This window comes from Anser cygnoides, chromosome 2 (assembly GCF_040182565.1).
Source record: "Anser cygnoides isolate HZ-2024a breed goose chromosome 2, Taihu_goose_T2T_genome, whole genome shotgun sequence".
Lineage (NCBI taxonomy): Eukaryota > Metazoa > Chordata > Aves > Anseriformes > Anatidae > Anser > Anser cygnoides.
In genome coordinates, this window is record NC_089874.1 from 27,812,682 (window position 1) to 27,839,911 (window position 27,230).

The 27,230-nt window shown below is 37.8% G+C and overlaps 1 protein-coding gene across 7 annotated transcripts in view; it reads right to left on the minus strand.

The window, feature by feature from the left end:
- The window catches only part of ICA1 (islet cell autoantigen 1), a 72,531-nt gene that overhangs the window by 16,449 nt on the left and 28,852 nt on the right, over positions 1–27,230 (minus strand). For all 7 annotated transcript variants that reach the window (XM_066991755.1, XM_048075400.2, XM_066991756.1 and 4 more), the window contains 3 exons: positions 7,832–7,957; positions 7,549–7,647; positions 508–602 (listed from right to left, as the gene is read on the minus strand). In XM_066991755.1, the coding sequence (XP_066847856.1) occupies positions 508–602; positions 7,549–7,647; positions 7,832–7,957 (320 nt within the window). The remainder of the gene's footprint in view (positions 1–507; positions 603–7,548; positions 7,648–7,831; positions 7,958–27,230) is intronic.

A 27,230-nucleotide genomic window follows, 5' to 3' on the forward strand; every position in this document is an offset into this window, starting at 1 on the left:
GATAGCATCAGTTCACTTAGATGTACTTTTTACTAAGTACCTCCTGCTTCGCTGGATTACTAACCAATGCCGTATACATTACAAAAACTAATCGCTGCTCAAAGCAATCAGGAATCCATATCCTATTCCCAGGTGTAAGGAGACGCTGCTGAAGGGAGAAATACAATGCTCACATATCTTCTCCCATGTGATGCTGTTTACCACTTCTTTTACTAAAGAAAATTTGAAGCAAAAGCAGAAAAATAAAGAGATGGCTAAGAAAAATGAGTAACATATAAAGGTTAAATGGGTCCTTTTCAAGCTCTTAAACTCACCATAAAGTTTAGTAATTTTGATACACACAGTACATCATTTCAGTAATGCTTGTATTAAGCTTATTGTTTGCTAGTATGGTCAGACTACCTGTGTCTACATCTTTAGTTTTAAATGTTTGGTGACTTTAGCAACGAGAAAGTAGATTATAGATAAAATTACTTATTATTTTGAGATACAGGACATGTGACTTACTGACTCTGCTGATCTTCTACTGATTTGGTGCTCTCAATCTGCAGGTCCTCCTTTTCTGCTCTTTCTGTTAGTTTATTCACAGGATCTTGCAAGCTCTAGATCATAATCATTATAAATGAAAAGAGAGAAGAAAAAAAAGATTCAGGGAAGCAAAAATGTGTCATGTAAGGCCAAACCAGACTATAAAGCCTACGTAAATTAGTCTAGTATTAAAAGCATATCTGACTCAAAGAGAATGAATAGATGCACTCTTTAAACCTATCTTTTCCTTGTACTGCTTCTTTATTTCTTCACTCTCTTTTTTTTCCTGACCCGACTCTTCACAGAACCCTAGCAGCTGCAGTGCCACTAGGAAGGCACTGCTCATATCCTCAATCCAAAAGCAGGGGTTAAAATCTTGGATCATTCGATAGAGGCCAGGTGTGATATTACCACAGCCTGCTGACCCTTTGCAATGTGAAAGACCAGGCTATAAGATAACAATGAGCAGTTTCATGGTCTGCACTTTTATAACCCAAAGTTGGGCAAGTGAACAAGCCAACTCATAAAAGCATTGTGTACTGACTGTTTGAGATTGCTGAAGTATTAATATACTACTAGTTTTCCCCATAATTAATGTTATGCATTAATTAGGGTTGCTGTAAGAAAACTTAAATAACAAGGTTATTTAACGTGTTTGCTAAGTCTGTCTCACCTAGTGAATAAAGGTTAGAGTCCCCAGCTCACTTGCTGTGAGAAAAATATTCCCACACATGTTGTAGCTCTTGTATGCACTGCCCTGTTAACCAGAATGCATTAGTCACCAGAAGGGGCATTCCAGTTTCTGTTTCTGTTAGTACTTGTGTGGAGATGTATACTTCTGTGTTTTAGAAACCAAACTAATGGACTTGTCATATACTGCAGTTGGATTTTTTTTTTCTCCCAGTAAGTTAATGCCTCTATGTAGTGCCACAGATTAATTTGTCATAAGCGCCTAGAGCACTGCAGACATCATGTGTCAGAAGATGAGGGATCACAAAGGCAGCAATAATAACTAGAAGCCTTAAGGAAATGTACCTTATCTATGGTTGCCGCTTTTTTTTTTTTTTCCTTCAACACTGTAACAGTGCTAACCAGAACCACTGCTAAGTGCACTTCTTGGATTCTGAATAATGGACACAAGCCACCCCAGCTAGATCACCTATGAATGAACGTTACCCTTCAGCTATGTCTGTACCAGCCGTTGACTAGATTGCACTGTGTTCTGCTAAAACTGGTGGGGATTAATCCATTGATTCCAAGAGGACCTGGGTTAAAGTTCAGAAACATATGTACAAAATTGCAGTGCAGAGAAAGACAGCAGTGCTTCTGGCACTTGACCCATCTCAGACACCTCCGCTGTAGAGCTCACCATGCACTGCACTCAGGAGGTGATGCTGCAACAGTGTGTGGTGCTCTGCGGCTAAGCATAGCAGCACTGAGCCTGCCCCAAGAAGGATGTAATGGTTTCAAACAACAAACAGCTACGTTAACTACAGCCTAACTTGTAGAAGGTAGAGAATTTATGCAACTTAGAGAATTATCAGAAGTAAAACCTTCTGCATCTTCAAGAAAAATACAGAGAAATCAGCATCCTTCTTCAAGAAACTATATTATGATGCTTCCTTCATTGTTAAAGAGTGTTTCAGGAAATCCATTTTTAAAGGACTGTGATCAACCCACGGAAACAGCATATAGAAATGGAGTTCATGAGTACCTCGGGAAGGAAACAGCACGATAATAATGGGAGTTACTATTTCCTGTATTAGAAAAATAAATATAGGTCTGAAATATAGATTCAGTTTAAATAGAGATTATGACAAAAATTGTTGAAAATTAGCAGATGTACATTAAAACCATAATTCAATTTACCTAATTATTTTGACATTTAGGCAATATTTCCTCCAATTCTAACAGCAAATAATTAAATTACTATTCTCTTCCCTGCCTCCTTCAGTCTGCATCCCAGTGTGTACTATGAAATGAGATATCTTTTTAAAAGGATAAAAAAAATCTAGACAATGGGTATGAAATAAAACAAGTGTTAAAAAGCTATTCTCAACTATTTTCTAAACACAAAGCCACAGTAATGTGATCACTATTGTCAACATGCATAGAAATAACACTGACATTCTGTTGTTTCGGGTTACATCTGAAGAAAGGAAGAACTCCCATCATCTAGGAAATAAAATGATTAAACAAGGTTGTGAGATACAGACTGAACTCAGACAACAGCAAGCACACTTCATTCAGTTTGGTGTGCGAAACATCACTGACTTCATTGGCTCTAAACAGACAGATGTGCAACTTCACAGCACGTGTCTGGATGCTAGCAAGAATTCACACAGACTTTGTTGTAAGCCACACAAGTATGTGACCGAAGGTCTCAAGTCCAAAAAGCTTTCTTCTTAGCTTCATTATGTCTTTTTTTACTATAAAAATCAGGATAAGACCGTACAAACTAGTGAAGCAAGTTCACAGTCATTCCTTGTGCCTATCCTGACTCTGCAACCAAAAGTCACCCAGTGACGTTTTGCTTGCTGCCGTCACTCAGACTGAGTATCCCAGCCAGCTAACTGTGATGGTCCTCCACCACGGAGGTGGCTCTGTTTCCAGTTCAGGCACTGTTCCTAAGCTGACTGCTACTCGTGAAACTCCTTCACCTACGTTATAGCTTCTTTCAAGACAAGCCAAGATGATCTGGACTGCACACAAAACCTGTCCTCTGTAGTTATGTCACCAGAGTGCTGACAATGCATTCAGCTTGCCCACAATTCCTCCCAAGTGCCTTGGACAACTTATGTTCTTCCTCTTTACTGAGAAGGAATCAAAGTAACATAGCTAAGGGCAGCCCCAGGGGACAGAGATACATCCCAGGACATCATAACAACATCCAGAGAAGCATAACACCACTGAAGAGACAAAAGCTTGGATATGCTTCATTTTGGGAGAGGGCTGAAAGGGAGGAGGACAATCAGGTAGCTTCAGTATTTCCTCAGGGAGATTTATGAAAAAAATATAAAAGAAAAATAAAAGAACAGAGATGTAAAATTATATGCAGTTCTGCCTAGGGAATAAAGTCACGATGCAACAAATGGAAATGAGAAAGGATACCGGTCTACAGCAAGCGTCAGCAGAAGGCAGCAGTACTGAAGTAGCTGTTAGGGCAGGGTTCTCCAAACCACATAAGCAGCAGAAGCAGCAGTCTTCCACTTTGCACACAAATAAATGGATGCATTGAGATTTAGGCCTTTTGACTCCCTCACCAGGGCTATTACTGTTTCTAGGCTCATGTGAACTCTTCGGGAAGTTTAGTATTAGAGTACTGAAATGTAAACAATATGACTAAATATTCGTGAAGTACCGAAGACAAATAAACAGCGACAGAAATTAGAAAGAGGTATCATTCATGAAAAGTAGCCCCTGAAATGCATTTGAATTCCTTTGATATATAGTAATTTCAAGAAAACGAAACCTTAAAGGTTTTACCAAAGCAGCAGCCCATCATCTTTAATATTACAGTAATGGATACTTTTACATCATGATACATAGATTTGTTAGCACATTAATAATCATCTTTCATCAAGCATAAAACTAGCAGTTAGGAAATACAGCTGCAAAAGCACAATTATACTACTCTCAGCATATACCCTGAAGCAAAGAAAACAAATGGGCTGCTTTTCATTAAGGGAGTTTGGCAAACATCTCTAAAGACAATGTTTTCTTTCCAGAAACAACCCCGAGAGGCATTTAAGAGTCTCTTTCCTGAGGTAAATCTAGTACATGAATATATCCATACTACAAAATACAAATAGTAATTTTCCAGTACATGGCACCTTCTAATTTTTCAGTAATACAATCTGCATCTAAGTTAAATATTAACACTGTTTCCTTAAATTCTTGTTTTGAAGTAAAATGCTGACCCTACATACATGTAAGCTTAGCTTAATTCGGCAGGACCACTCCTGAATTAAGGATGAGTAAAGTTAAGCTGCTAGTAACAGAACTAGAATCATAAAAGAAAAATGATTTGCAAGCACCAAATTCACTATTTTAGAAAAGATCCCTTTAAAGAATATTTTTCCTTGTCTTATATCTAAGAGACAACTCCCAATTAAGCATGTAGAAATGGGCACATTAAAATATTTTATGTATGTTTTAAGCAATTATATATCCCATTTGTATGTTTTTAACACATAAAGTAAACAGCAGACACGATATCTTTTTTGACCAGAAGTTTCTCCACTAAAAACTGCACTTACCCGAGATCACCTATAGCCATTTATTATATGTTATAAAAAAATAATACTTGAAGTAGGTTGCAACTCCTTAAACGCTGGCATAAGCACATGGCATGACTGGTAAGGATCAGTTCCTAACCATAAACATCTCTTGTTTTTCCACACTCATGTCTAGCAGAGAAGGCATGGGACTTGAGGGAGTCCACACCCTTCTGGAGGTTTGGAGACTGACCTGAAGGTACCTAAAGCAGCAGTAGACATCCAAGCTGTCAGGCAACAGAATCTCACCTGATGCAACCAACAAATTTTAACTGAATCTTCTTAGCAACCATTTAATGTAAACAAACAAACTACTAATTGAGGCAAAAGAGATCATGTAGGAGACTGAACTTTGATATACTAAAAAATAATCCCACACTCAAGAGACCAAAAGAAATAAAGAACTGATACTAAAAGGCAGCAACAGAGTCTTATCCCCAAGCAGCTGTTTTCTGCAAGCACAGACTTCCATGAAATTCTGTAGTATAAAACTAACCCCTGATTAGCATTATTTCTCAGCATACATACAACTGCACAAACAGGAAATCACATCTTTTCAGAGCAGGAGGCCAGCAATAAAAACGGTTATGATTCTCATAACAAAGTTAGGGCTTCACCCTAAACATATTACAAGATCCACAATCATTTTCACAATTACTTTCTGTTCCAGGGAGTGCTTGTTGCACATGTGCACACAATATAGATTGCATTTCTCCATCACAGATTCCCAATTTAATTCCAAATTTAGATTATACTAAAATCTTTCACAGGAGAAAGTTCAAAAGATAACAAGCATTCCAAACTCTCTCTCATCCTCCAACATGAGGGTACTTCTCATTCTCCATCACAAGGGTACTTCATGCTCCAGAAGCAGTGCATTTTCTGTACAAGTTTCTCTCCAAGGTATCTAAATGTTATGCATTTTGAAATGTGATATGTCTTGTTCAAATGATCATGTTTTTAGATATGAGAGAGAATAAATAGCCTATATTTTTTGCTGGGTGTCTGCACAAATTAGATTAAAAAGAGTTTGATTAAAAGCATAGAGAAAAAACTCTTCAGAAAACTTCAAACATCAAGAGGTTAGGAGCAGAACAGCCCCACCGCGTGCTTCCCAGGCTCCTCAACAGGACTCTGTCCATGCTAAACCCAGGCTGTGAACCAGCCGTCACTGCAATGGGAAGTGATGATGGGGAAACAAAGAGGACCTTTTTTCTGATTTAGAGTTTAACTGGTGAGTCTGTAGGCAATTACTGGCAGTGTCAAGATAACTATTCCCAACTGTCTCCTGCTGGAATATGGAGATACACTCTGGCTAGAACCCATGTATGGACGATGTGAGAAGGAAGCGCAGAGTTCTGTTAGCTTCATAGCAAATGCAGACTTTTCCTGCAGGACAGAGACTGGGTAAGATGGAAAAGTTTATGAGTCTTTAAAGCTGCCCAGACCAGAACTTCCTTTTCTTTCTGTCCTCTGGTCAGGAGAGACTGAAGCTCGAAATGTGTTTGGCTGTTTGTTTTGTTGTGATGTTTCAAGCTGCAGGAATAACAGTCTCCACAGGCTCTTTACGTACTTCAAAGTTCAGAAACTACTCCCTTCCAACACACATTCTAGAAAACAACTTTAAATATAGCATGGTCACGTACGGGCAAATATGGTAGCCTGGGGTGAACTAAACTTTATACCTTCAGGTGCTTGCTCTCCAGGAGCTCTGGGGTAGCCACAGGCTATACAGCACACTGCAGCCCAGCTTCCACTTCTGCATATCATATCCACAAACATCTCAGAGACTGAGGCTATGACTCCTAATTGCTTTCAGACGGGGCTGTCTCTCCAAGTAAAGAGTGCTTTGCTGCAGGCTCTTCATTCCTCACTTTCCTCCCAGTGGTAACCCTTCCATCAGACCTTATTCAGACAAATGCTATTTTTCTCATATCCAAATAGGATCAGCCAATGACACAGTTGTTATGTTGCAAAAAATAACTACCGGACAAAGACATCTATGTGGATAACTGGGAAATTAGTGACTTTTTCCTGTTTCCCTCTTTCTCACCTGAACTTCAATATACAACGGGCAAAGCAACTTCTACTGCAGGGGCAGACATGACCAGGAAAACATACAATGCTAAGTGCCTATTTCTTAGAAATATGACTGAACTCTGAACTCAGACTTCAGTCAGATAGTGCACATTTTCCGTAATGAAAGATCAGCAAATAACCACTAGTCAAGGAAAAAAAGTGATTTCCAGAGCAGTTAAGGGATAGAAAGTCTGAGTACTTCAGAGCAGGTGTGGAGACTCTGAGCATCCCTGTATTTATACTTAGTCTGATAAGGTCTTTTTACAGCATGGGAGTTTTGAAAAGCAGATACAAAGGCAAAATAGTATTAATTCATTGGTGGAATTTTGGAGGGGAACATAAATCCCTAATTCTGCTGGACTTTATGATTTTTCAGGAACAATCAAAACCAATCCCAGTTAGCACTTAAACACATACTTAAGTGTAGCCCTGAATATTGTCTTCCTTTGAAATATGTCCTTTATCACTACACTCTACATGCAGTTTTTGATCTTACTAGCCAGAAGTACATTTGACAGAAAACATGTATTTAAATGAAAAGATGGGACAGGGATTAAATTTCCAGACAACATATGGACAAAATATGAATGCGTGCTTTCTACAGGGTTATACGGTCTCTTATTTGTTATCACTGGGCAGACAAACATACCGATATATTCCTTACCTTTAACATAGTGAATTCATATGGCTGATAACCTTTGAAACTTTCATGGATAGCTGCCATCGTGTGTGAAGTTTTTTCCCAAAAATGAAGAAGTGTTGTCTGTAAGGGAGAGTAAAATTTCAAGGCAATGTTAGCTTAAACACCAATCTGCTTTTACAGATTTTACATCTCCCCTCCAATATTAGTTACATATTCTTGTATTTGAAAATTGCTATAGTAACCTGTTAAAAACATATATTAACTGGAAATTTTATTTTGGAGGTTCATGGGTTTTTCTCAGTACCTGATATGTTGTTAACACATGAGAAAGAAGGTTGCATCTGCTTGCTCCCAAAAGATCGACTTTTTGACACACATCAGTCTTCAGTTTGTCAAAGTTGAGTTTTGCATGTCGCACTTGAGCTTGAACCTTCAAACAAAGGAAAATTGTTTATGTAGAGATTTTTTTCTCTGTTTTTCTCATGAAAGAGCAAATTAATACAACTTTCGGGGAAATCAAAATTCTGAACAGACTCAATTAAAAATTATATAGAACCTTATTATAGTATCCGTCCAACAGAAAATAAGCTATGGCAGGCTAACATGCTAAAATACGGTTCTTACTATCATTTATATTACTACTTTTCTAATATATTCAGGGAAGAGACTTTTCTAACCTCTTTATATGATGAATAGTAGTATTATATATACACTGGGAAGATAATAACTAGAAAACACACTTATTTTGATGTTTCTCTATAGAAATACCAATTCAAATCCTGGCCAACAAATTTGGAATTATAAGTTTATAACATAATGTACATGCATACATAAAGACATCTCCATGTACCTACAGTAAGAAACAAATTATACTGACAAACTTTAAAGGCAGTCTGAAACTCTTGCTGATAGTATAGCACTTCAATAAAACTTTGAACTGTCCAAAAAAGTTCTCTCATTAAAGTTTTACTTCAAATAGGAGTGCTTACCCTGTTCACTGCTATAACACAAACATCAAGGCCCCCTTTCTTAGGAACAATCTCTCAATTTCTGTTTCTCAATTTCTCAATTTCTGTTTCAAAGAATTTTAGTTTTTCAAATGATTCTTCTGCTAAGTGTTAGGTGCATACAAGATACTGTCTGTTACACAAACAGCACATTTAACAAAAGGACTTGTATTCTCATTATCACATATCAGGGTAGACAGTTGATGTAGGCATTTTGTGCACAGGATACCTCATTTTTAAAACACCTTTGTACAATACCCTAAATATTGTATTAATAGAGAATGTTGTATACAACAAAATTTGTACACAAAATCTAGTTTTCATCCAAGTAAATATGAAATTATCAAAGCAGAAAATGTGATAATTTTTCTTATAACTCTGTCATAATAAAATGTTTACCCCAAAAAAATTCAGTGAAGAAAACCCACAACAAACTAAAATCAAACACATTTTCTTTTCTTTACTTGCCTAATTCTGAGAGTAAACTTATTTTGTTCAAAATACACAGACTCAGTCACACAAGATATGACAAACTTGTACGCTTCTGGTCTTCAGAAGTGAATCCAGCACCTTACAGCAAGTACCTGTGCTCCTTTACACAGGAAGGACAGAGACATACCTCATAACGTAATCTGAAGCATTAGGGTTACCATATTTCCAATCACATTTACCCAAACTCGCTTATAGTACATGAGACTTCTGGTCACACAACTACATCCCGAACTTCTCCTGGCCCGATCCAGTGCTCTAACCCCTAGACTACAGCATTTTACTGACTACTGCCCATGGCAGGGGGGGTTGTAACTAAGATGATCTTTAAGGTTGCTTCCAACCCGAGCCGCTCTGTGATTCTATGATTCCACTCTACTTGTGTTGTTTTAGCATACTGAAAGACCTTCAAACTAAAGAGGGCTGTCCATAGCCGGAAGAGTTCTTCGGGAGTTAGGATATGTTTTGGTGAGGCAGAGACAGATTTGAATTCCCTTAGAAAGGAGGAAATTGCACCCATGGTTTCCACTTCATACAACAGACTGGGATTTGGGTCTATCTCATGTCTCCAACTCCTTAAAAGACAAGCAAAAAGGCCAGAAAACAAAAAACTTGTAAAGGTTCTAGTTGCAGTCTTCCTACAGTCTTCAGTGGCACTTAGCAAGAAACAACGCCAACATTTTATCTTAACATGCAATTGCCTCTCTTTAAACCTAGAACACTGACAAAGAGGATTCATAACACAACGTGGAATACAAACAAATATACTTGATATGTCCATACAGATGATCCAAAATACCTAATGCAGTGCTGTGTTATCAAATGACACACATTTATCTTGCCAACCAGGGAAGACGCGAAAGTATAAGAACTGTTCAGTGAAGAATGTTTTTCAGCTTTTTTGATGTACTGAAAGTTTATTCAGCAGAAGCACTGTCCATTTTACAGCAGCAGTGCAGGACAGCCCAGGAAGAACACCACATAATGCATCAGCACAAGCTTTTGCCTTTTACATATACGTGCATTTTCAATTCGAATTATTATTAGAAATCTTTCAAGATCACTTGTGGCTTCAGGAATTAGGTATAAAACCTTTACACTTACAAAGTGTAATCTGCTTAATACCACACAAGTTATCAGAACGAACCTTTGCTTTCCTTTCAGGGAAAGCTGATGTAATACATATTAATCTTCTCCTTTCTCTGCAATTACTCTAAGACATTACAAACAGGACTTCATTGTGGTTTCTATCCTGCAAATTTTTACTTGTATGTTTTGTTTCACTCGAGCACAACATAAAAAATTCCTTCAAAATCCTGGTCTGAGAAGTGTTGGGATTTTACTGAGTAAGAGAACTGTGCTGAAGCAAAGGCAAGGCAGACATTTTACAATAAAAGAGCTCTGAAGCATCTGAAGCCATAGGTGCTAGTTATGAGATTTATGCTGTACAAGAAAGTCTTACCATGGCATTACTGACATAAAAAAGACCATTACCCTCCATATTTTCCTCTTTCTAAGGAAAAACAATCTGCTTTTAATTTTCTAATGCAAATATCAAAGTACAATATTTAAGGGACAGAATTCTTTAAAGAGAACACATGAGAAAACAAAGTATTACATCAATAGCTTGATAACCTCTAAGAAGTCAGATAAAACTGAAATAATTTTAATAGACTGAAATCAATAATCAGTGTTAAGATCCTAAATCCTGGGGGTTTGAAAGTCAGACTCTGGGATGCTTGATTGTAAGGGCAAATATTTGCAAACACAGGTTCCTAAATCTATACTCAAACAGAAAAGGCCCAGCTTTCAATAGTGCTATCATCAAAATAAAAAAGTTTAGATGCAATCAAAAATCCTGTTCAGTACATTCAGTTACTAAAATATGGATTTGTCATGTGTTTTCAAGGAACCTTTATGTCTTCTATAGTACTTCTATGTTACTACTTTCTTTTAGTCTATTGTAAAATGCAAAATTTATTTCTAGTAGTAGCCCAGTTTCAGGGATAATTCAGCTAGTGAGGCATCATCTCCAAACCAAACTTAAATCAGATAAATGCACTAACTCATTCTATATACTGTATATTTTTGTCTCAGCACTTCCAGCATAGAAGCAGAAACAGATGCTTTCAGTCTAATTTGTCACCCAGCCTCTCACTTACTCGATCTGAAAAGCATGCACAATGTGTGTACAGGGTGGAAAAGGGGGGGAAGTAAATCAAGAGGGAAAAATTCCTGGAATATAGCAAACCTTCCTGCTGGGGGCTCTGGGTAAACTCTACCAGCAGATGGAATCGACACAAATCTCTGCATTAAGTAAGTGTAGCACCTTCTGGCATACCTAATTGTTGTAAAGACTACGGGAAACTGAAATGGAAACTAAAGTAGACTGCAGTTTGAGGACAAAGTAGGTAGCATACAGCACAGAAAGCATACGGAACTAGGTTATCACGGCTCCCACAGAACTGTAATAACACCAGTCAAGCTATGAAGTTATGAAAAGGAGCACCCATTACAATTTTACACCAACAAATGCAAGCACCTATTGATTTTTATTTTTTTTTTAAAGTCATGATTGATGCTGCATAGTCTGAGAACATAAAAGGTAATGTTTTATACAAAATAATGACTGTAACTAAACTATTCCATGTGCAACATGCGGACTTCTTAAGTCTTGCACAGTACTAAGCCTGATTTTAGTGTGCTTCACTATGTTCTGCATTTTGCAGGCTATACTTTGACTCAACTGTTCCCTTGAGTGGGAATAGTATTTACTGTATGTATTGATCTCTGTTCCATGAACTTGTAGGAATAATGCATAAGAACAATGTTTAAAGAAGACGTAGCGAACTTCTGTTCATCTGCCTTAGCCCTTCATTTATGAACTGATGAGAAACATTGATAAAAGTTAATTTTAGGAGATGAAATTTACAAAGTGAGAAATGCCTACCTAGAAAGGAAAACCACTTGAACAGTGTAATAGATCCTAATAATATCTGCCAGGTTTGAAGCTAAGCAGACGTACACCAAATCTGTTCAAGAAGTGGAACAATTCTTGAAAGAGGTATGAGTTTAGGTAACCTAGAAAAAAGCGTGTAAGTTCCAGTGATACATTTCTCAAGTTTGACGTTTTGGACTTAATTGCAATTTCTCCTGCTTGTGCACACGTTCCCAGGCACCTCACCCTATTATGCTTGATTAAGCAAATTTGCAGTCGTGTTGCAGTTCTTATAAAGGACTTAATTACCATTAGTTGTCTACCTGTCTTACTCTTTAAAGCAACAAAAATATCGTCAGCCTTTCTGCCACAGAAGAACAGCAGATAAATCAGCTTTGAAGTAATGGTTAATTCTGTGTGATGAGGGGAAAAATTGCAGATATGCCTGCCTTACAGGCTGCCTTTTTCTTCTATTTCTATACAAGACTAGCAGAGCGGAATTGCTACCCGTTACTCAGATCCCAGTCACTACAGCAGTACAAGCAAATAATGCTTTGGAACAGTGTTATTGAAAACCGAAATGTCCTGTTTCGAGGTTGTTTCTGTGTATCAGCAAATCCATGAGAAAAGACAACAGATATAAGTGAAAGCTAAATTAAACATCTATTAGGCTAACTGTGTTGTAAGCTATAAAGATTCTGGAAAGGAGATTGAGAAAACTTTCTGGTATCCAAAAGTGTCGTAAAACTCAATATGTATGGACTTGATCAAGGCAAGTCTATCATAAGATACAACATAGCACAAAGACTTTTCAGCCACGTAAGACCTTTTTTTTTTTTTAGCAGCTGAAACATTTATAGTGAGAACATTAAACATTCAACTGAAACAGTGATATCCAACATAACGTGATGAAATCAATCTCTATTCAAATAATTGCAAATACCTACTAGCAATTTACCTGACATAATTACCCTGAGATTTTAGATTTAATTGGAATATCTAATACACTTGTTCAGAGTTCTCACTGCGGCGTGTTTGTACAGTCCTGGAATTGAACATACGCAATAAAGCAGGAGTGCAAGAAGTACTGCAAAGAAAGAAGGGGGGGAGAGGGGGAAGCAGAAGAAATGCTATAGCATTCTGTAGCAGAATATAGAGAAATGCAGCTTAATATGGATCAGTGAATCAGTAGCAGCATTTTGCTGTATTTACTGGGACAAAGAATAATCACTTTTCTCTGTCAAACTAGATCTGAAACACTGTGTACAAACAAAATGACCATGAAGTCTTCATCATATGCTGGTATGATTTTTTTTTACCTAAAAACTGAACTCAAGTTTTTTTTTTTTTAACCATTTAATCACAATATTTTTCATTTCTAGTCAGGACAATTGAATCTCCGTGACTCTGACATATATTTCACTCTGCTTATACTCTGATGAAGCTGTCTAAAGAAAAGAACTAGTAAAAAGTCACTTTATAATAGAAATGTTATTCCCCCAAACCTGGTAGCTTGCATGCAAATTCTGTCGTTCAAACCAGCTCTATTATAGCCATTTTCACTATCTCATCCTATTTGAATTTGTGTGTTAGCATCATTCTTACACTCAGTTTTCCTTCTCACAAAATAAGATTTAGTCAAAGACAGGATTTTTCATTCACCTCTGTAATCAAAATGTGAGACAAAGTAACAGCTGTAATAGTTTTAATTCTCACATAAGAACAATAGTCTTTGACGATAATTCCCATTTTCATCTATCCCCTTTGATTTCAATACTATTGCTCATTATTAGTTAACATTTGTATTGCAGCAATTACTGGAGGTTTCAATGAGATGTGGTCCCACTGCACGAGACATCAAAAAGTACTGAATAAGTTACAGGTCTTGCCCCAGTGATGTGCGATACTTAAGTACAAGCCCCAGTGTTTGAAGGATGGAGGTTTAAATTGGGACTGCGCTGGGAAAACAAGCCCTTGCTGGATACCTAAGGGATGACTCCTGCCGTGGGGACAGTGGAGTCTACCCCACCAGAATGCTGTAGCCCTTGGTAAAACTTTTCTTTTCCCCCTCTTTCGCTAAGCGTGGATGCCAGCCGTGCTAGCACCAAGTCCAGCACCAGCACACGCTGTAAGAGACCGTGCAATGCACCTGCACAGGCGCCCTCTGATGAGACCACCCTGGGCATCTTCAAAGTAGTGGAGTCAGGCACTCGGTAACGCAGGCTGAGCACAAAACACAGAACGTAGGAGAAATTAAAAGGTTCCTTCAAAAGGTAGCAATCCCTCCTTCCATTTTCCAAAATGAAAGGACTAAACATCCCTATCTTGCAGACATGATCATGAACAGCATGCGCTGTTCTTGATTTGGGTGGTACAGTTCTCTTAAACCTTCAGTGCAGTATGCAAATCAGCACGTGTGCATGCACGTGCACAGCTCTGCCACCACCACCTACCAGCTAAAAAGCATTAGAGCTGCCACGAGGTGTCTGGACAAGCACATTCAAATGAACTTCAGCCTTCAGCTGTGCTCCTGGATCTGACAATTAGGAGAGTTTGAAGGGCTTGGATTTTTTTTTCCTGCTTCTACTGATTTGTAATAAAAATATAAACATATCCTGACTAGTATGAAGATAAAACTGAACTCAAATTACTACTTAAAATTTCAGGGTTTGTAGGGGGCTTTTTTGCACACTGTGTACCATTTCTCAGGGGTAAAGCCATAGCATTTTAAACTTCTTTCTTCTCCTTCTGTCCCCCTCTGGAAGTGGTAATAAAGATGCTATAGCCAGCAGAATTTTTGTGTACCAGGCAAGAAAAGGATTACATGACAGAACTAAATTTCACATGGACACTTTACACCGACACATGATAGCTTTGACACAATGTACAGCTCTAAATTAGTGTGTAGCATGCAATGGATAATACAACCGAGTTTCTTAGGCCCATGAAATTAATAGAAATAAAAGAACACATTTTCTGTTCTATTCCCATCAGTGTCTCTGATGCTACACCACAGAACTGGGGTTTTAATTCTTTTTTCATCAGGAAACTGATTGTACTCTGACAGCTCTTACTTCTGCCTCTAACGTGCCATGCTAACCTGAGGCACTGAACATATTATAACTTGAAAAGGAAAATTTTAAGAGCCTTTTAAGAAGCTATATTTAAGAAACTTTGCTAGGTTGCACTACTTAGAACCTAAACTGCATATACCAACATACATATACATATTTATCACTAGAGATCATTATCATCTCCCAGAATGGAACAGAACAACCTGAAAATCTTTTAAGGTGGGATGATAATGTTCTGTATTTTAAATCCATCAGCAATTACGACATTTAGAACCTTAGCTACCTAGAAAACAACATAATTAGGTAATAGGCGAAGCTTAATCCAATGCAAATATACTAAGTTTTCAGAGTTTAAAAAACACTTCAGGTTTGTCATTAGCTTTAGCTGAAGTAATAATTTAAAAAATATTGCGATTTTGAATTTTAAGTAAAACAAATTTGTACCTTTTTTTTTTTTTTAGGATATGTTAAAAACACTTCATTAAAATGTTCAGGTATTTGTGGGTAACAAACTTTTAAACTCCAGGAAGCACTAAGAGAGATCCATTATTTTTTGTGATTCTGCGATTGTCAACACTTACCCTGATAGGACAGTGCCCATTTCAGCAATTCTTTGGGAGCCATTGTAACTCCCACAGTAATCCTCAAAATTGTAGTCACTGTTTTGCCAAAATTTTTCCTTATGCATAGCCAAATCATTCATACCTGATCCAGCTTTGGGAATTTCTGTAGGAGGTTTTCTAGAAAAGTGTTCCTAACTAGTTGCTATGTATTTGGCTAGAGAGTTTATGGACACAACAGGTCAATCACAAAACATCTCTCCTGCGCTTGCCCTAAGGCACATCTTCCAGAAAGACATGCCAGGTGCAACTAGCTGAGCCACTGACATCTACGCTGTTACTCTCCAGTCTTTCTTACTTGTGCTGGCCAGCTCTCCATCCACTATTGACTCTATAGAGTTTGATTCATGTTACCCTAAAACTGCCCATTTCTCTCCACTGGACTACAAAGGGAGCATTTGATGATTAGCTTAAGTGCAGACACCTACACAGCTAATGTCAGAAGATAAGGCAAGGAATTCTAACCTAAGTGTTGTCTGGAAATAAAAGAAGTTCCTTTATTGCTAATAACAGCCATAACTATTTAAATATGCGCTTATTTACTATTTGAATTCATCTAGTATAAGCTTCCAAGAAATGATTCTTGCTAAACTCCTGAAGAGGGGACTGAGGAGCTTCAGGAACTTACATACCACAGTCAAGCCAACTCTCCATCTTCTCTTCGATAAATGAGACAGATTGACCTAGAAACACCTTGTCTAAAGCAATTTCCTCTAGTCCTCAAGTTACCTCTTATACTTTTGATTCTCCCTCTCTCTCTTCCCCTCCAGTTTTTCAAGCCAGAGGTGTGGACTGCTCAAAAAAACTGTCTCTGTTTCCTAGAGACTCCTGCTGCTGGCTAAGCTACATCCTCACAGAAGATCTTGACAAAAACTGGAGCAGACACCTTGCAAATGCAGCTGCATAACTGCAATTAGCAATTTGCTGCCTGAGAGCAGTAAAGCAGAATATACAAAGAGATGAAATTACAATTAAATGTACAAAAGAGCTCCTAAATACAGGACTCCAAGGAGATGCTACCATGCTGTTAGTGTCTGCAGTCAATGGAGACGAAGCCATTATGCTCAGGATACAAATGTATGCCAAACTACGATTTCCAGCCTCTGTTTTCTTTAACTGCCTAATGCTTTTCTTTTTTTTTTCTTTTCTTTTCTTTTTTTTTTTTACCCGCCTGTGTAGCTTTTTCATAATTTCTAGCCCTTTCTGCCCTTATCCTCCCACTACTTCGGGTCAGATACCTGCCTTTTTCTTCCTGTTTCGAAACCCATGTCACCTAGTTGGCTGTCTGCAACATGTTCTTCTGTGGTAAGCCACCTGGGTCAAGGACAACGTCATGGCAAGAAGCAAAGTGCTTAATGAACTTTCCCGTATTTTGTTTTTTCTTTAAGAGCAATATAAAAAAATATATAAGCTAACAAAATATGTTATTGGAAACAGTGCTATTTTTAAATCCCAATAGAGAATTTTTTTTTCCTAAAGGATATTATACAAATATATTTACAAAACAGCGAGGTCATGAACACAAGACATCATTTTTGTGGAATATGAAATTTGCTCTTTGTGTCACATTTCTGTCTAGTCTGCCTCTTAAGTTTTTTCAGTACTCAGCCTGTAAAAATTTTACTGCCTGGAGTCTATTGGCTTACATGCCATGTAACTCCAGCATGGCAGTAATGACTAAGCCATGGTCAAAACTGCTTGCTTCACAACCACCGACAGTCAGCAGATGTGAGCAGTTCTCTGACCCCTGTGAGGATATAAAATTATGGCTGACTTGAATATTCTTCCTTTTTTCGCCTCAAAAATACAAGGGCTGGTTGTACCATCTTCTAATATATTCAAAGATGGCTATCACAGAAATTGAATCCTACTGAGTAGCTTTCCTCTCTGGTTTACACAAATACACAAACACCTTACTCCTCTCCCTCTTTCCCTTCTTGTACCACCTCACTTCCTTCCTAGCCCTGTGTTTATTCCTGCTGTTTTACGCTGTACCTCTCTTGTGTCTCTTTAGGTTTGTGGAGAAACAAGAACCTCCGCACACATTGTGCATTTGGTTCCATAATTATTATACTGTGGCATGAAGATTTTTTTTCCCACTCTATATTTTTCTTCTGCCCAGAGCCAAGATGGATCTGCAAAAGCATATCAGTTCAGCCTCAGCACTGAGGGAAAAGAGCTACATTACTCTGGAAGGGGAAAAAGGCAGGAGAGAACAAACGTATCATCAAAGATGTAACTAGATTCTGTAAGAAGAACGATTAGGGTTTTTTCGATATGGAAAAAAGAGCTGAATGAGGACAGCGTTGGGAGGCTATCAGATCGCATATACAAACATTGGGAAAGACTATACATTGGCCAACACAGGAAGCAGAGAGCATTATACTACTAAACCAGCAGTTTGGGCTCAACAGGACAGCGGATCTTTACATGACATCTGTGTTAGTAGTGCGACTCTCAAATCATAGCAATCTGTTGTGAGGACCAGAGTTCAAAAGACAAATGGTCAATTTGATAGAAAAAAACACAGCACTGCAGCTTATGATGCCTCCATTGGTCACAGTATTATAAGAAAAAATCACCTTATATTTGCTCTGTGCAACTGCCTGGTTGCTACCATTGGTCACAAACAAAGATAATGGACAGATTGGGAGAATTGCGTTTGAGCTAACGCATCCATCCTTACGAATAAGGTAACCCTGAGGCAGGTCAAGGTGGCTTTGTGAGCAAGGTGCTGTGCTGGACTCCCACTGGCTCAGTGCCTTCTCGTGGTGCTGTCTGAAAGCTGTTCTGTGATGTAAGGCACCATGGATACTTCTGTTTTTCCAAAAAGGTAGTAATCTCTTTCTCACTGCAGTAACAGCAGGTTTTCCCTAATGAAAATTCAAAAGCACATCGAATTAAAGAATTTTATAACTCTAAGAGTGTTCATTTTCAACTGCCAGGCTGTATTCAAGCACTGTCTATGCCCAAACATGCCTAAATAATAGAAAGCATGTAGAAATGCTCCCTATATTGTAACTGTATGACAGCAAGTAAGCTTTGCATTCACAGATTCATTTGGGGAAGGAATGGGAGCAATTTTCAAACACTTCAACATTTTTACAATTATAACTGCAGTGCAGAGAGAAGTCCGGATCTCAATATTTTATTTTCACAAAATTTTGTACATCACTTCACCGAAGTCTACATATATATTCAGACCTGGGGTTTTAATTTTGCAAACTGCCAAAAACTACTGGCTACGTCTAGCTTGGTTTCCAGCATCCATTGCCCAAGCATGCAGGCAACACTCCTCTCTTCTTGTTCAAGTCCTAGAGGGTTGTCTGCTGAGTGAAACTTTTACTCATGATATTTAAAAGGGGAGTGGTAACTGAACAGTAATATTGTCTACATGAATCCTCTGGAAAAAGCAGATATACTGCTAATTTTTTTTTCCCTTTTTATAATTTTTGACAAGGTAGTTTGCTAAAAATAAATATTGTTAGAGCAGCCCTACTACTGGGTTAGATATTCTAATCAGAACCAGTTCATCAGTTAAAGATACTCCAAATTCATATGCCAAGGTCTTCCTGGTATTCAACCAACAAGGTATTCTGCTTGAATACATCTCAGGAGAGTGCATTTTTTTTCCTTGTCTGTTTAACTTTCTGAGTTGAATCTGACACCTTTTCCACCCTACTATCAATACTGTTGTAGTGCAAAGATCTGGATCCAAATGCATCTTTGCAGCAGCAAAATTTTGTTACATCCAAATCAAATATCTCTGAGACATGAAAACAGTCTGTGGCGAGTAACATTGCTCTCTGTGCAAAATAACTTTCTGAACAACTGCCCTGCAGCAATATGAATACACTTTCTCCTCCATTATTAAAAAATAATTTAGTCGCTTCAGAGGAAAAACAAAACAAAACCAACAGGCTGAGAGGTACAGCCCAATAGCAACAGAAAAACTCTTAGGTTTTGCTAAGGAGTTCTGGAGATATTTTCTTCTTCCTTCCCAATTTCCCAAGCCCCTCTAGCATGGCCCAACACAGGGAGACAAGGGCATATTATTCGGTGAGACCAGCCTCTGCTGAATCCTTTCCACATAACCACCAGCTGGACACAGCCCTGACCAAACTTACATTTCTCAGCACAATCCAGCAAGTTCAACCAGCCAAAAAACAGAGAACAAATCTTTAGCTATAAGCCTCACAACAGCTTTTACAAACAGAGCACCACAGTGCAATTTCAGAATATGAATCCAACCACTCTACTAGCAATGAATTATTTGAAACAAAACGCACAATACAGAGCAAAATCAGTAAGTCAGCTTTAAGAAAAAGATCTACTGAATACAGGATGCAACCGACTCTCAGACATGAGATGTGGGTCACTTTCATAACTCCAATCATGACTTCCTATAAAACAGGGAAAAGTGTGTTAAATTTAAGAAGCAAAAAGCAGCAACAGTAACAGTCTTCAATCCATCAGATGCACACTCAAAATCATTACTGAAATTAAGATCACAGCACAACATAACCACACACTAAAACTCAGGCAAAGCAAACAACATGACTGAGTCACACCATCTTACAAGATTCAAGATCTTCCAAGCTCAGTCCTAGAGATGGAGGAGATGTGTTACTTTTCTGCAGCTTAACTGAAGTGTTTTTAAAATGACTTTGAATTAAACAGTTGCTAAGCATGTTTAAACAAGACTCTGTTTACTTGATTTAAGCTGTGAAGAATACATTTTTAAGCTAAGTTCATATATGCTATTCTCAAAACACAGTGAACGTTTGCATTGAGTTTCACACCAGTTAAACTACTTTTAGGCACCATCTTTCAGAAGAGCAGCGCATCTGTACAGCCATTCCTCTTCCCAGAAGAAAAAAAAAAAACAACTCCTATTGGTACTACTGTTTTTTTCTTTCTAAAAATCTTGCCCTACTTTTCAAATACATATCTCCGTGCTCTATACATGGTACGTACCAACTTCTACATCTCCTGCCTGTGCAGAGTGAAAGAGATGAACTCCAAATGAATGTGCCTACACTGTATGTAGGGTATGGTCTGACCTCAGGGGCTTTGACCCAAGGAGCTGTAGCTCTTGTTCCAGATGAGGACATGGGACAGCACTGGGGTGCTGTCAGCAGCTCCATCCCCGCTGACACCACTGCTGGCTGCATGAGGCTTCTCCTCTATTTTGGTCCAGCATATGGACAAACTACTTATGGTTAAAGTAATCTGTATTACTTTGAACTGCACCAAAGAAGGAGCAGTTGCCATACAGTCAGGTACGTGACACCTGAGAGCAAGAACACCAGCGGTATCTCCTCAAAACTTGCTCACATTGGGTGAATGCAATTTCCCTGGCCATCTGGTATTTACATGACAAAAGGGGGTTTTATCATGTCAAAAAAAAACCCAAAACCCTAGAATAGCAGCTGTGGATGGGCCACAAAGCAGGAGCACATCCAGGGCAGCTACACAGGGTAGCCAAAGCAACGCACAGAGCGTTAACAGGGCAGAACTTACCCACTCACACAACCGCTAGAAGGTCTGTGTGACTGCAGGCCTTGGCCTGCTGCAACTTTCTACACCCACATCCTCCATCGAAGTCTTTTGCTTTGTTGTACAGGGAAGATGGACTTTGTTTCGATTTGCTTGGCAGATGAAGCCTCACTCAAACCTCCTACTTTACCTGACCAAATCCCTGTCAAACCTGCGATAGGAATAGTTTCCAGTCCAAGAGAGGGGTTCACAGGCATGAACTGTGTGCAAGAGCAGCTCTACCCCTCAGAGGGTAAACACCTTCTGGCTACTCTTTGATTATCAGCCAACACACAACATATCACTCAAGCAATTGCAATGGAAAGATTTCTCACAGTACTTCATTTTTACAGCTTGGATCAATATGGAAATTGTTTTTAGAAGGGAACAAACAGAAAATGACAATTTAAAGGAAGGGAAGGCAGTAACCATCTAGCATCTAACCTTCCTAGCAGAAGATCTGCTTTTTCTACTTTAAGCAGCCTACATACGTGCCTCAGCTTTCTGTTGGTGACAAGTTTCAGTATTAGTCAAACTCAGGATGTGTGCTATACTAAGCTGAAAGAAAAAAATGTATTGACACTAATACAGACCTTGAAGCAATGACATGCACAGAAAATAATTACCAATGATTCTCTATTCTGTTGACCAGGAAACTCTTAACTGCAAACAGGACAACACTCACTTAAGTAGCATTACTTCATAGTTCTGGGACAGGCTTTTACATTATGAGCCCCAAATGTAGTTCCAGTAGTAAGCACACATCTGTCAGCCTGCAGTTGTGAGTAATTACCACAACAGCATGCTTGGACACATACTATTCGTAACTGTAAACGGGTGCACAGTTTTGTACAAGAATATTCATCCTCTTTAGGGAAGAGATTGGTCCTGGTAACCAAAAACTCAGAACATCTCCTCAAATGACTGTGAGGGAGTTGATAAAATCCAACAGTTCTTTGCACACATGCATGTAACTCAATACAGTCTGAATCCAGTCATTTTGGGGATACTATGATGCAAGTGTGCAAGATGCCAAAAATGGTTGTAAAGATTTGTAGCAAGAAGTGGGCCAACCAAAGGAGACGGCAAAGGCAAAGAAATAAGCTTTCTGGTATGAAAGATCTTCATCAGCTCTAAACCAGAAGAAACCTGGACTTTGTGTTAAATGTACTGAAAATTGCTCCGTGTTTTTTCCACAAGTCAATTGTTCTGATTATATTATGGAAACAGAGATCAAAGGATGGTTGGCACACATGGAGCTGGGGAGGTGACGGCAAGAGGAGAGCAATTAGGTAGTTACCCCCTGCAGGAGACAGAGACAGGTTATTATCACTACTTGTGAGGACTGAAAGACCAGCAAGAGGTGTGATGTAAAGAAAATTGCAATACAGTGTAAAACTAAACTCTCTACTATGCTCAAGATTTTATTCACCTAGTAATTATACAGTTCAGTTTCTATCTCATTTGCTGAAGTGGTGAATATGGTGGAAGTCTTCCTGAATCCTTTAGGTGCAAGATCATCACAGTTAGAAAATGTCATTTATATTTTTCATTTATTTGCCTCCAGATTAAATTCTTCAGGGCCTGGGCAAGACTGTTACTTGACTCACAGTCCCTTTTGAGTAGGCAGACAGGGGAAGTAAATGAACTGGAATGGGATGTGAAAAGCTCATGCTTAGGGGCAGTAGCATTTTCCCCAGTTAAAGCACCATAATACACTAAGCTGGCCTTCAAGGTCCTCTTGGCCAACACAAAGGATGGCAGTATACTTGGGATGGGTGGATATGAGATAATGCTGGGGAATGCAACTGACACACTGCAGACCTTATCAGTATGACACCAACACTCCAAGAAAAATACCTGTAACATCACCAAAATGACCAGGTTGCCTTTAATATTTACTCCCTAGATGCTCTCACTGTCGTGAGCATAAAGCCACCCTGATTACAGTGCTAATGAAGGAAAAGAAGTTGTACAGTTGAGTTTCAGGTTTTGCTTTCTATTTAATCTTCTTCTGCATAGATAATAGAATGATACTTACTGATTTGCATTGTTGTACATAATCCTCTACACTACTACAGCTCCAGTAAGAAACACAACTAAGCTATATATTACCTGAAATGACAATGTTGTTAAATAAAAAAATAAATGCATGATGATTAATAAGTTTCATGGTTGGTGTTTAATACACCAGTGAGTATACCTCACCGGTATACCTCAAAACAATTTAATTATATTTTGTCCAGATGCAAACTTAGAAAGATTTTAGTTATTATAAAAATCACCCAATCTTTCTGCATTGCTTTTCTGACTTTACACTGTTCTATCACAGAAAACATTTAAAACATTTAAAATCTAACAGGGTTCAGGTAAAACAAACAAACAAACAAAAAGACGAAATGTCACATTAGCCATTTCTCTGGTTAGAATGGTTTTGTTGTTTTTTAGATTATTTTTTCTTTTTCATTCATATCTTTAATTTGGTTTCATTATGTTAAGAACAAAAATCAAACTTAGCATCTTTGTAAAGATTCAAAGCCTGTGTAGCACATAACTGAACAGCAGAGGCCTTACGAAGTGAAAGCAGATGGACTACATTATGTATGTGCCCAGGCATTTTAGGAAAGTATAAAAAGGAATTCCTGGGCAGTGGCGACCATAGAAAAACTTGGTTCTCTTGTGTAAACAATGTTTTCCCCAACAGCTGTATTCCCCTTCCTGTTTATTCTTCTCTCCTGCAGAATTCTCTCAGTTCAGTCACATCTGTATTTCATTTATTTTTAAAATGTATTTCTTTAGCTATCCTCCTAGCCTTCCAGATTATTAAGACTGAGGGAATTTTTCAAATCTCATTTCTCCTTTCACAACCTATCTTGTTTACATTTTTACACTTCATTTAGGTTCTGAATTCACATAATGATCCATGTGGGTTAGGGGCTTTACCCACACAGACTGGTTTGCAGGGTTAGAGTTTTCATGCGAGCATTTGAAATTGCCTACGCAATCATCATTTCCTTCTGATTTTAAGATCAAAACAGAGCAGGATAATTAAGTGAAAACAGCATTTGGTAGTTCCTTTCTTCTTCCTTCTTTTTTTTTTTTTTTAATTTCAGGATTACATTGAATGCTTACACATTCAATAATTATTAGACTTCAGAAAAAGTCTAATAAAATAAAGTTTAAGAAAAACTGTTGGAGCACAACGTTTCTCACATCATATTTGAGAGTGCTTGTTTAATGCAATAATTATTGCTACAAACCCCAACGTTAAAGTCTGACTTAACACCATTATTGATTTCAATCACTTATCTTTTTAAAAATTATTATTATATACTTTTATTTGCTATATTCTGTTGCAGCATTACAAGTTCTTCTAATTATAAGAACAGCAGTTTTAGCCTGCTTTTTCTTGGTATACATAAAAGTCTGAAATTGCACAAGAATTAAACCAAGTCCACCTTTTTTCATTTCAGCTAGGTTACATTTAACAAGATCATTCAAAAATATATTGTATTTGTAGTCTAACACTTCATTTTTATTCTTTTTACAGCCATTTTGCTGGCTCTCATATCTCAGATTCTTCTTAAAAATAATTGAAGAGATGATGAACCACCTCTCAAGGGCAAGCATCAATCTCTGGAAGCAACTATATTCTACAAGCAATACATCTTAAGATGATGTAATCTGTTCCAAGAAGCTCGCTTCTATTTTTAAATAGCATCCTTTTATCATGCTTTTAAAAGGGCATCTCTATCACAAATTGTTACTTTGCTTTTAACCCAGTAACAATCATCAGTGATATTTAATATACATGAAATGGCTTCAGAAAATCATTGATTTTATCTCATTGTCTACAGCGATCCTTACAAATAGTACTTGAAATGGTAATTTAAATTTATAAGACTATAAAATACTTACACTGTGAAAAACATTTCTGCTTAAGGTCATGCTGTCAAAAGAAGTACATCTTTTACAACCAACTAAAAATGCTTAAGTATTTTGTATGTAAGGTATCTTGGACTGTTTTGGTTTCTCCACTTAACGCTACTGAAATTGACATTGGAGAACCTGGAAAAAACATTACAGCAGAAACTGCACAAAGACAACATTCTCAGCACTTAAACTCCACCTGACTTTACACGGAGAGACAATAATGACAAAGCAAAAGCTATGATTTTGTACAAAGAGCACTTTTTACATGTTTTGATTTTCATTACCATGACTCCAGGTAAATCATTAAATTTAACACTTCCAGAACAATATACTTCCATAATAAATAAAAAAAAATGCTAAAAAGAGGTAACATTCCTTCTGTTATTCTCTACCAGAATGAAAGCAAACGTAGTCTTGATGCCACAAGCACCTCACAAGAAGTGAAGAATGTATGCATTGTTTATCATCATATTATAAGAATCTGCTAATCTCTCTGCCATCACTTGCTACACTGAGATGTGGATCTCTGAGCGCAGAGTGATAATGTCTAATTAATTTTGGAGTATGTAGCTATCTTGCAGCAAAATTACTGGGTCTCCCGGAAGCTCACCTGTTCATCTAATGCGTAAGCAGCATTCCAAATTAGCAAATAGATTGATTTTTTTTTGAGTGGATTTATGTATTTCAGGGAAGGTTTTGAACCAAGAATAAGATGGACTTTTGAAGTGACAGATTCTACCATCTCACATTCCTAACAGGTATTGTAAAAGCCAGCATTATTTTTATTTTTCACATTATAGTGCCACAAACATCTCATATCTACTGTGTGGTCTACTACAGCTATGCATAGGTCTTTCTTACATTTCCGGGGAGCAACAATAATCATCTGCTCTCTCGCATGCAAAGACCTATATTCTTGTCACCTAAAGGCAAAAGAGCTTTACATTTTGCTGATGAAGTTAAACTTGGAAGTTGACGTGGAAGTATCACAAAAAAAGAAACAGAGCTAACTACTGTTTACAACTTTTTTTTTTTTTAAATTTAAACAAAACAAAGATGGTAAACACGTGAATACCATAGCTAGGTCTAAACATGAATCCCTTACAGTGCTATTTATAACTATGGCAGTTGAAAGTCTATTGATTACACCACTGTGACTGCAAAGGCCAAAGACGTTTTTCTTTGAGATACTGGTATACTTTACTGCTTGGAAAACCCAAACACTTTCCAGATCAATGTCATCTGCGGAAGTAATTAACATTAGCACATTTTCTTTTAGTTGACTTTTTAAATAATTAAACTAGAACACAACTAATACCCACAAAAATTCTAAGACTGTCACCCTCAACTGAATTATATTTACTAGATGAACACTTGGAAAATGTATTACAAAATGCACAATTTTGTCCTGGCAGGAATACAGTTTAGTTGATATTCAAGGTATTTTCCATCCTCGTTTTCTATGAGTTTTGGAAACTTGTTTTTAACACTCCTCAATCAACATTCTCAACTCCTGAGAGGACTTACTATTTTAGCAAGTTTAAATTCATTTTCCCAGCAATCTCTACGAAACTGCAACAAATACTTTTGAACAATCCAGATTTATTACATGTAATGCGTTTTTTTAACTAACTTCATAATTTGAATTAAAAACACAAAATAACATCACAAAACTCTGTAATGTTATTTATAAACCTGTGTTGTTTTCTACTCCTCACTTTGTTACCCTCTAAATGCCTACAGATTTTTCTTTTCGTCATTTTACCATGAACTGAAATTAAGTTTACAAGGACAGGAACTGCCAAGTCTGGTCTTGTTTCAAAGATCAGTACCATATTATTTTTTTCCCTCCCTAGGCTTTTGCATTTCCTCAGCCTTCCAAGAGTTTTTAAATGTAACAGACAATTAAAAAAACAATCCTTGAGCACTTTTCCATAGTGCCTCCAGGTTTGTAGGGCTGCTTGCAACTGTGATGTCAACGGGCTGGGGGGTAGAAGGAGAGAGCAGCAGATGATGCTGTAACATCGTGCAGCCCCTTCAGCACCGCACAAGCCAAAGTGCACTCACACCAGGCACAGCTCATAGGCAAGGGACGCAGCAGAGA